The 12,111-nt window shown below is 25.2% G+C and overlaps 1 protein-coding gene across 2 annotated transcripts in view; it reads left to right on the forward strand.

The window, feature by feature from the left end:
* Nucleotides 1–2,273: 2,273 nt before the first annotated feature.
* The window catches only part of LOC134833292 (adenylate cyclase type 9), a 51,759-nt gene continuing 41,921 nt past the window's right edge, over nucleotides 2,274–12,111 (forward strand). Inside the window, exon 1 of one of the 2 annotated variants that reach the window (XM_063847577.1) lies at nucleotides 2,274–2,310. Coding sequence is in view for 1 of the 2 variants with exons in the window: in XM_063847568.1 (XP_063703638.1) it covers nucleotides 5,242–5,250 (9 nt within the window). In the remaining variant the exon portion in view is untranslated. Of the gene's footprint in view, nucleotides 2,311–5,031; nucleotides 5,251–12,111 lie in introns of those variants that run through there. The other variant, XM_063847568.1, reaches the window with a different exon arrangement.

Consider the following 12,111-nt stretch of genomic DNA (forward strand, 5'->3'; position numbering starts at 1 on the left):
GGACGTCGTGTCTACAGACCAGAAATTAAAAAACCATTTAAATATACAGACAACTTGTTCTTTCGTTGTGCGGTACGTTGTTCGTCGTCGTCGTCGTGTGGCTCGGCACAAAATCAACGCTCGTATAGCAGGAAAAAGCTCAGTGTGTTTGTGCGGCGGCGGAGAGTTAGTCGTGTGGAGTAGTATTTTTTTGTTGTATTTTTACTACAAGCAGACTCGATTTGTTTATCATCGAATGCAGTCGTGTAGAAATTGTTCGTGGCAAAAACACAGATTTTTTTTCTTTCGAAGCCTTCACTCTCTGCTGCTTACTTTTGTGCATTATTTACGATTTAATAAGAAAAAATAAATAAATTAAAAAAAATGTAGTGCATGCAAAAAAAATATTTATTCTCACTTCTTCTTAAAAAAAAAAAAAAATTAAATTTAAAATTGAGCGAAACGAAGATTAAGTAAGAAAAAAAACGTAAAGTGATAAGAACTCCTTTTCGTGATGTGATGTGATAATAACAAAACACGACTAATTAGGAAAGTCAGACCTTGTAACGAGCAAAAAGAATCGAAAAGAAAGTGAAAAGGAGATTAGGACAACATAAGAATGAAGCAAAAAATATTGTTTCTATGGCATTTAACAGCATAATAATATTATGTGAGCAACATTTCTACTCAACTCTTCTCGTACCGAGCTCAGCCGACGACACAGTGGTGAAGTTGTAGACATAATATACTGAAAAAAAAAATTATAAAATACAACCACACGATTACCTATAACGTACAACGAATGTGTCTGTGTATAAAATAAAATAAATATTATTAAAAAGGGAGTACTCTGCGACAACAACAACGATGATGTCTCCCGAAATATACGACACGAATGTGTGTTAAAAGAGCATTTTTGGTGTCTTGTCTTAAAAAAAATATAAAAAAAATAAATAAATTTATATTATTTTTGCAGTGTAAGCGTGTACCTGCGTCGTTTCAACTATATACGGGGATTACAAGTCACTTTAATACGGTGATGTGATGTTATTGTGTATTGCGAAACACACTCACTCACTTAGCGTTACAAGTGTTTTATTTTTTTTTTTTCGAAAAAAAAAATCATGCATTTTCATTACAGCAATTGTTTTGCTCGAAAAGGTTTTACTTGGACCGTCAAATAAACACTGATTAATTTTTTTTTTTTTTTGTGACATCAAATGACCCGAAATCCGAAACTCATGGAATTTTTTTTTGTATTAAGTAACTCTCAGGTGAATTCTCTCGCGCAGAGGCTCTTAAATTATTTTTACAAGTAAAATTGAAAAAAAAAAAATCTTAAGACAATAAGTTAACAAAAAAAAAAAAATGATAAGACAAGTTACTTATTTTTTTTTTATTTATTTAAAAAAATAAATAAACGAATATGCGCGCGCTCTGATCTTTGTCTCTAGCGCACGTGGGTACCTATATCGCTATCTATCATGATTACACATGTTCGTACATTTTCTTACACAGACAACTGATGAGCGAGCGAAAAGTTTGTCCGTATGTAGCTCTGCGTGAAATTTTCTCTCTGTTTATATTATTCCGTATGTTCTACAAAGAAAAAAAAAACAGATGAGATAATAAACAAGAGGCATAAACAGACAAATTTCGGTATAAGTCACTTCAGTTACTGTTGAACCATTCAAAGTGTTGGTCGACAAAAAAATAAAAATTAAAAAAAAAAAATAATCGCGAATTTTTTAATAATTAAAAAAATATAAAAAAAAATATTTATTTAAATAAAAAAATAATTAATTAATTATTTATTTAAAAATTAAAAAAAAAATTAAATTGAAAAAAAAATTAAAATTTTAATTTAAAAAAAATACAAAATCGTGAGTGACAGTGACTTGGTAACAAACAATTAACATACTATATCATTTACATCCTCACTCTCGTGTTTTATTTATACAATGATACGAAATGCAACAATAAATATTAAATGTCTCTTCCACGACACAATCTGTATATTTATTTAAAATATTACATTAAAAAAAATATTAAATCAAGATTATTATTTTTTTCCAGTAAATTCTGCAATGTAATTGTAACAATAATAAATAATTTTAGTCTGGTCAATGATGATGATGATTAAGATTTAAAGTGAAAAAAAAAATAAATAAATAAAAGGAACACAAGAGCAACCCCATAACTGACAAGATAATAATTTTTACAGTGAAAATAATAAATAATAATAATAATTAAATTCTTCTTGTGTATGTTCATAATAATAAAATGACAATGACAGTGGAAGCAGATAAATAATAAATTACACAGAGTCAAGTATGTTTCTCTTTCATATTTTTGTGACATGTGAGAATAATAATAATAAACCGAAAGAAAAGTAGAAAATGACAAAAATTACTACCTTGCAAGTTAAATAATAATAATAGTAATAAAAGTTGAGATTTTTTTTAAAAAAAAAATTCCTTTTAATTTTTTTTTCTTTTTTTTTTATCACACGTTGATAGATTTATAAATGTATCGCAGTTTACCTTCGTAATTGTCACTATACGACGCGATATATTTGTAAACTACTTACTTAGCGAGTGTCTGGCAAGATAAAATTTTTCGACAGTCGATTATTATTGTTATTAATGTTCGCTCAATAAAATATAATAAAATAATAACATTCAAAAAGTGTTAATTTATTTTTTGCACGAACATGAACTTTTTGTAGTAAGTGGGAAGCGCCTGGTTATTTTTTCAAAAATTTTTTTAGCAAACTTTCGGTATAATGATGATTAAGAAATTAAATATTTATACGAAATTGTTGCTTTGAGATTTTTTTACAAGTTTTTTTTGTTGTTGTTCAACAAAGCCTTTAATTGTATTTTTTGTGACCCAATTTTAAATTATAATTAAAGCTGATTTATATTAAATTTTGTCTTTTTTATAAAAAATATTTTTTTTTTAAATAAAAATAAATTGAAAAAAAAAACGAAAATAAATTTATAATAATTAAAAATCTAGAAAATTTTCTTTGCCAAACACAATATTTGTAGATTTTGGTTGCTTAGCACATTATTTGATAGACACTAATAGCAACTGACAACATTTTATTGTTAAATTATAATTTCCGTGCTAGACCAACAAACCAACAACAACGCCTTCTAGCAAGCTAAAAATAAGTTGGATGACTTTGCACTAAAATAATAAATAATAATGGTACAATATTCGCAATTATTATTTATTGTTGATCAATATAAACAACAGAGAGCAGTGACACAAGTACACCGAGTAAAAAGGAACGAAAAATTAACGAATTGTTGCTTTCAATGTCAATATTTGGCGGCTAAAGCGAGTCATTTGTAAGCAAACATAATTCTCATTTTTTTTTCTTTACATTGATTGATTCTTGATTATGATTTATTATTAGTAAATATCGGAAAGGATGTCCTTTTCTTTGTGTACTTGTTTGTCATATAATAGTTGAATGTAATTATTTGATACAGTGGGTTTATTTGATTTTTCACATTTTTTTTTTAAATATTCGATTTATTTTTTTTTTATTTTTTTAGTTTTGAAAATTAAAAGTATGAAAATTTTCAATAAATTTTTTTTTTAATTTTTAAGAAATTATTTGACTTTAACTCATTGATGAAATTAATTTTAATTTTTTAAATTCAAAAAAAAAAAAAAAATAAAAAAATAAAATAAAATAAATAAATAAAAAATAATAATAATCTATAAAATTAAAAAAAATCAAATTTTTTCACAAACTTTGGTCGAAAAGCCAAAGATTGAATAAAAAAAAATAAATAATAATTAAATGAATTAAATTATTTAATAAATTTAAAAAAAATAATTTAAGTAATGATCAATAATTTTACACAAAATCGTTAATGAAAAAAAATTATTTAAAGTATTAAAAAAATTATTAGAATAAAATTTTAAATAATTAATTAAAAATAGGTACCTATTTCATATTTATTCAAAGGTATTTTATTAAAAATTAAAAAAAGTAAAAAAAAAATTAAAAGTATTAAAATTAAAATAAAATTAAAAAATAAAATTTCTAAAAAATAAAAATTAAAAATATTTTTAATATATACCTGAGTAAAAGTGAAAAAATATTTAAACTAATTTTTTTTTTATTAAAAAATGAAAAAAAAGAAAAAAATTAAATTAATATTTCACTATTCTACCTTTTTTGCGAAAAATATTTGTTTTCCTTATTAATTTTTAGAAATTTATTTAAATTTTTATGTTTTTGAATTAAAAACACTTATTCAAGTATCAAAAAAATAATTAATATCGAGTCAAAAGTTTTAATTTAATATTAAAAAATTAAAAAAATTTTTTTTTACAAATTAAAATTTAAGTCAATTTCTAAGTTATCTAAACACTAAATAATCTAAAATATAAAACTATGCAAACCAAATTTTTACTTGGGATTCTTTAATAGAATAAAAACAAAGAAAAACATTGCATAAATCAATTAAACTCCCTGTAAGCTCATTGCGAAAAAAATCCCAACGAAAAACCCGGCACAAAAACAATTCAATTGATTCATCAACTTGTAAAACATTCATCTACTTCAACGCAATCCGAGCGCTGGTACTGACATTATTACTCACAGATAACAAAAAAAAAACTCGTTATAATTTGCTTCGAATCACCGACATTAACTCACGTTTTGCGGCAATCATATTTTTTTTACCTAATTTGGTTAGAAAAAAAAAATCAAGTCTCTAATGCATAAAATTATGTCATGTTGAACATGCGTTTTTCTCCTTACAAGACTATATTACGTCGTCACTACTGTGTCTCGGCTGTTTAAGAGAAGCTTAACAAGTTACAAATCCAATTAAGAAAAAAAAATCCAAAGAACAATTCTCACGAATAGAAAAAATTAATATTCATGTTCTTAAATTTTCGTTACAGGTAAAAAAAATGTTGTTGTTGTAATACAAGATAAAATGTGAAAAAAAACAGAAAATTAATGTTAAAAAAAGTGCAAGTGACTGCTTGAGTGTAAACAACATGTAAAAAATAAAGCAAATGTCTAAATAAATTTAATTTCATAAAAAAAAAAATAATAAAAAAATTATAACGTTCAAAAAAGGCAACTAATCGAGTAGATCAATTCACACAAATTATTGTGAATAAAAAAAAAAGTGTTTATTGTTTACAACTAATTAGCAGCAAAAAACATCATCGCCTAACATTTTCCTATAAAAAAAGGAAATTTTTCAGGAATAAACAAAAAAAATGTCAGAGGTGAGTTCATTATTTGCCATTTTTTTCAACAGATGTAACAAAATGACACCTATTAGTGTTTTGTTTTTTTTTTGCTGAACGTAATTCGAGAAATACCGAGACAAAAATACGAAATTTGATTCTAAACACCGTATCTCTCGACATTCCTTTGAATATAATTAATATTAGTTGGCAAGAGTTTATATTTTGAATCGTGTCGTTTTGCATATTTCTCGACTTTTCGAGTGAATGAACTACTACTGCTTGCTTGGTTTGGACTAAGAGGAATAATGAATGCTGAGTTGGCGAAACATTTTCCGTTAATTGAGCGAAAAGGTGCCGGTCATGGAAAAAATGTTTTAGAAAATAGCTGAAATTGTCAGATAATAAATCATTTGAGTGGGAGTTGCACGGGATGTTTTTTAATCGTCGTGATGAATGGATGAAGAAAAAAATATGTTAGATAATAATCGAGAGAGAAGCAGATGTCATTTTACTCGTGTGTTGCTGGAATGATCTAATCCACGTAAGAAAGTTGTTGTTGGATAATAATATCTTTTCATTGTTAGTTTTTCCTCCTTCTTCGTTTTTCTATTCATGACGATGATTTACAAAAGACCAGTCGTTCGCTGAGTAATTTATCTTTTTGTCTGCACGTCGCGTGGTAAGCTACCACGGTAAAAATGATAAATTATGTAGGGTAAATATGAATAATAAAAAAGAGTCCTGTACTTACCGCTTTCTTCGTCGTCGTCGTCGTCGAGTCTTAAGTATAAATTGTCTTCCAAATACCCGTTTTTAGTGGATAAATAGATGGATAGAAACGATAAGGAAATGAGTTCAAGGTCAATTAACACTTCTTTCCGTTACCTATTTATTTATTGAAAGAAATGAAAAAATGAAGAAGGGAAAAAATTTATCATTCCTTAATGCTTTTTTTCTTACCTGCAAGAGAATTTAATATAAATATTTTGTTGGCTCGTGCCACAAATTCGATTATAATGCTTCCTTATTATTAGTATTTATTATTAGAATTTATTGTTCAGGCAGTCTTGAACTCAATTTTCATGGCAAAGGGCTTCCATTTATTTGTGAAAACAGTCATTAAAGCGTTTATCGTTAAATTTTGTGAAATTTTTGGCAAGGACTTAAAAGAGAATAAATTTCTTGAAATAACAACAATTTCGTATAAATTGTTTAACCAGATGTTCATTTTTATAATAAATTATTTTTCATTTAATTTTGACAAAAATATTGATAAATTATTTTTTTTTCTTTTAATTAATTATTTTTTGTCAATTTTTTACAAGAAAAAATTTATTTTAATTTTTATCAATAAATTTTTATTTTATATTATTTTTTTTAATAATTTATTTAAGAATTTATTAAAGTTTGGAGAATGTTAAAATTTCATTATTTATTAAAAAATTAAAATTAATTTAAATAAATTTAAAATTTAATAAAATGTTAAATTTTATTAAAAAGACACTTTTAAAAAAATCCGTATTTTTTGTTCAATTTCAAGCTATCGCTGTTGAAATTTAATTAATTATTAATTAAATGAATTAAAAAAATTATTTTATTTTATTTAAAATAATTAAAAATAAATTAATTATTAAAATTTTAAAAATTATTAAATGATTTATGATTTTTTATTAATAAAATTATTTAATTTTATTAAAAATAATTAATTAAAAAAAAAATAATTTTTTATTCAATGTTCAAATTATTGATGTTGAAATTTAATTAATTATTAATTAAATAAATAAAAAAAAATATATTATATTTTATTTAAAATAATTAAATTTAAATTAAATTAAAAATAAATTAATTATTAAAATTTTTAAATGATTTATAATTAAATTATTTATAATGTTAAAATTTAAATAATTTAATAAATAAAAAAAATATATTTAAAATTAAAAAAAAATAAATATTTAAAATTGGCGCCAATAAATATTTATTTAGGATTTTAATAAAAATTAAAAAATTAGGAAAAACCATAATTTTTTTTTGTATGAATTTTTTAATATTATTTTTTTTTGCTTCTACAGGAGATTTTCTTTATTTTTTTAACGCAATTTCCAATTTTCCAAGAAAAAATGAAAAACATTTTTCTATTAACGTTTTCTTTTTCGAGAATGCCAACAATTTTCCTTTCCATTACGTTTTATAGTATCAACTTTGCATACAAACAATTGTTTTGCCGCTCAAGAAGAAAAACATCAAGAACGTCTAAAAATGTATTCAAAGCAAATTCAAAGAGGATTTTTCTCGCATAACAACAAGCCACTTTTATATTTTATTTTTTATTATGATATAACGACAACAACAACAACTTCTTCCAACATTTTCCTAATTCAATGTCAATGTTTCTCTTTCCGCACACAAATTTCATTATCGTCGTTGTGTCATGTTTACTTGGTGCAGAAAATAAATCTTTTTTTGTTTTGCATTTCGTAAAGTAAGTGAACTAAACACAAATTTCGTCACTAATTCGCACTTTTTTCTTTTGTTCGGTGTTCGACGTGGCCCAAGCTAAAGATAGAAATGAAATATTTACGAGCGTTTATCGTAAAAGTAAATATTGGAACAGGGCGTGTGAGAGCAGATGAGAACTTATTGACTTGTATTTCTATTTTTTTCTCGTTTTCATCAGCAACAATAGTGTTAATTGTGTTCACGAACTTTTTTTTCTTGTTCGTTCATCACACGATTCTTCTCGTTAACTTGGCAATTCTTACTAATTTTCATTGTTTATTTGTTTGTTTTTTCTTATCATTTACTCGTTTTATTGTTATTTTTATAGACACCCACTTTTTCTTCATCATCATTTTTTCTCGCGTTATCACGACGAGAAGGAGAGCGAAAAACGTCAGAAACAAACTTTTTTTTACTCGTAGAAATTTTTTTTTTAGTATTAAACGTTAACACCAATTATATTTTTCACTCATAATTTTTCCATTATTATGACATTAGACGCCTATTTTCTCAATTGTACGACAAACACAAACACTTAAATTAATTGAGTTATTCAATAACTTTTCTCTTTTACGGCTTTTTTTATATTCGTGTACTGTTTCACGTCGACAATAACAATGAAAAATAAAAAAAAATGTTCAAGTAAAAAAAAAATTCTAGGAATATTTTTTTTTTGTTATTTATTGTAGATAAATGTTAGAAAATACGAAGAAATTCTAAAGTCAACAAGAAGGTAAATATCATGAGTGAGTGAGCAAAAAAAAAGTATTTTAGACAAAAAGGTTATTCTTAGAAGTTGTTAAGAGTGAAGGAGTTGCACGAAAAAATGGCTAGAGTGTTTTGGAAGTTAATTTTGTGTGTCAAAACTTTCAAGATTTATATTTAAATAATTGACGTAAGAAAAATATAAAAAATTTATTTTAAGAAAAAAAATTGTAATAAAAAATTATAAAATATGGAAAAAATAGCTTATTATCAAGTCAAATATATAAAATTTATTTTTTTTTAATAAATTTAAATAAAATAAATTTTAATTTAAATAAATTTTAATGATTTTTTAAAAAAAATAATAATAATTTTTTTTAATAATAAACTTTTTTATTATTTTTTTAAATTTAATATAAATAATTTTTTTCAGTATTATTTTAAAAATTTATTATCTTTAAAAAAAAATAATTCAAGTTATTTTTTTGATTTTTTAACTTAATTTTATTTTTTTTTTAAATTAAAATATTTATTTTTTTAATTTTTAAAAATAATTAATTTAAGAAATTTTTTTTAAAGAAAATCAAAAATAAATATTTGAATATTTCTTTGATCAAAAAAAAAAATAATAAAAAATAAATAAATAAAAAAATAAAATAAAAATAAATAAATAATTAAATTATAAAAAAAAACAAATTACCTAATTTAGAAAATAAAAAAAAATAATTTAAATAAAAAAATCTTAAGCTTCTTGATAAAAATTTTTTTGTTTTTAATCCCATTGAATATTTAAAACTCGTAAAAAATCTTTTGCCATAGAAAAATAAAAAATATCTGCTTTTGATATTTTTCGTATTTTATATTTTTTTTTTGTTAACAGAACTTTAATTTTTCACATTTTACAAATTTTCATCCAGACACATTAAAAATCCTTAAATAGATAAAGATAAATTGATCCTTTTACAATTTTTCTTCTACTCGTCGCGATGAACATTAGACAACTTACCTAATATTTATTCAAGAGCAAGACGACTTTGCATATGAATTTTTAACCATTTTCAAATATTTCTCAAAAGAAATTATTCAAAATGTTTGATTTTTATTCCAACTTTTTATTCATTTTTTGTCATTTCGCATTCATACAGTCGCGCCATCTCAATCCAAATATTTTTGTTTATTCTGATTAAAAACTTTTTAAATCAAATTCGACTCCGCCGAATTGTAACAAGCACAACAGCAAGCAACGAGTAACCAAATTAGCTCGAATTTACAGAAAATTTTTTGTAAATATTTCCACACACAGAGAAAGAAAAAGTTACATAAAAATTTGTCATCGTCGGTTGTTGTTTGAGCAAGACAAATATTTGTGTTGTTGTTGTTGCTTTGTCTCTCTCGTCAGAATAAAATGTCAGAATTGCAGATGCCACGCGATGGAAACAGAAGGTAATGAAATAAATTACGAAAAAAAGAAGAGAAAAAAAGGAAAAAGGTAGAAAAGTTTCCGAATTACATTTCGAGTCATCTTTGTGAGATTTAATTACTTTTTTTTCTGTGAGACGGTTGTTTATTTGTTCGCTCGCGGCGCAGCACGAAAACTTTAAATCAAAATTTTAATTGACACGAAAAATTGGATTCAGTTTTTCTGCTTCTTGGTGTGCAAATCATTTCCGAGCTTGCTGCGAGACGAACTGCTTTGAGCAGAAAATTTAAAATTTATGTAAATAAATTTATAGAACGTTCATAATCGGCATGTTTGTGCTGATTATTTGATTTTATTTAGCATTACAAATCTCGCTTGAGGCGAAGAATTTTTTCTTCTCCGCTTTACGGATCGATATCTGCAATGAACGATTTCTGATGAAATTGCACTTTTTGCTTAATTATCATAAATTTACACTCAAAAGTGAGTCTGCGACGTCAACTGTGAACAATTAGAGTAAATATTTGGCGTTCTCCCAAAGAGAGAGAAAAGTGACACTGATAAGATTCATTTTTCAGCTTTTTTGTCTCTCTTTTTCATTTTCTTTATCTTTGTTTTATGTTACAGCAATTTTTGAACATAAAAAGCGATAAAAAGTAATTTGCTGCGAAAGTTCCTGTTTTGAGCTATAAATCGGTGATGTAATTTAGTCACTTGAGTCACGTTCTTTCACGGAATATATTTGCACAATTGTGACGCAAACTCGCCAGTAGTCGACACAGAAGTAGGTAGTTCCATTTTTCGCTCTATTTATTTGCTTTAGAATCATTTTTTTTTGAAACTGAAAAATTTGCGATAAGATAAACAACTTTTGTGCACATGACAAGACCTTAAAACGAATTTTTCTCTCGTTATTTCATTCATAAATTGAGTTATTTTTACACAGAAAAAAAAAATCAAAAAGATTTTATCGGAGTATTAAATTACTTCTATTGACTATTCCACACCTGCGAATGACTTAAAATTGCTTATTAACACCTACGAGCTACCAGCTACCAGTGGCATGTAATTTCGTGAGAGAATTCGTTACATTTTTCATTAATTGGGAATCAAAAAAAAAACGAGGCCTTGCAGCAGTAAACAACAGAACAGCAATAAAAACATAAAAACTGTGATTTATTGATCTCGAGTCTCCCTTAAAAAATGATAAATGTGCGACAATGAACAAGCTCCAGCCAAAAAAGTCACTTGGCAAACATTAATTAAACAATTTCATAAACTAGTTAAAACCACCATAAATAACCACGAAAGTTTATAATGTGTTGTTTTCACACATCGTTAATAATTGTGTTAAAATTATTATTGTAAATTATTACAGAAGAGCATTTTTTTTGTGAATGAAATCACGGCACACGAGCCACAAAACACATCCACAATATTTCCCTCGCAATTACATGAAAGGATTAACAACTGTGACATTGAAGTGAATAACGGGCTGGGCTGATGCAATTACTGAAAATGTTTCATGTGTGATGAACGATATTATATATAGTTTGAATTAGCGAAGAAGCGATTTTCAAATTTTATAAAGGTAATCATTAAAAATCACTTTTTTTATGTCCTAATGTATTTATTATAATTAGCAACTATTGTGAAGATGAAAGTATAGAAAATTATCTTAAAAGACTCGAGGTCTCTTGTGAAATGAAACAAATTAATAATAAACTCGAAATTGCTAAACTTCTTGCAGTCTATGGCGGAAAAAACCTTTATGAAAGAATAAAAGTCTTATCTACATCTGAGATTCTCGACAAAGTTTTTAGTCTGAAGCCAAAATCGCTCACGAATTCAAAAAAACGTTGAAACGGGGGACATTGAGAAGCTCCTACGACTGTTATTTCTCTTTTGTTTTCATCGAAACAACTTATCTGAACCAAAAATGTTCAAGTCATATTAAAAACTATCTTTAACATCATCAGCTTCATTATGCGGACCAGCATTGACATCATATTTAATCATGGAAACTTGAGTTAATAACCATAGGCTGAGAAGACTTTCTTTCTGAATTATCCTTCGGATCACTTAACTTCGACTTAACTACTCGGCAGTTAGTTTAAAACCTTAAGTGAGTTTTCTCATTCCTTTATTGAAAGAATTAATTTTGACTCCTTAAGAGGGTAATTTAAACCCATTGGAAATTTTTCATACACAGACCAAAAAAAAAATAATCTCTTAATAGTTCTTTAAAGGATACCAATTAACCTCAGAAGGGGTAT

This window comes from Culicoides brevitarsis, chromosome 1, assembly GCF_036172545.1.
Source record: "Culicoides brevitarsis isolate CSIRO-B50_1 chromosome 1, AGI_CSIRO_Cbre_v1, whole genome shotgun sequence".
NCBI lineage: Eukaryota > Metazoa > Arthropoda > Insecta > Diptera > Ceratopogonidae > Culicoides > Culicoides brevitarsis.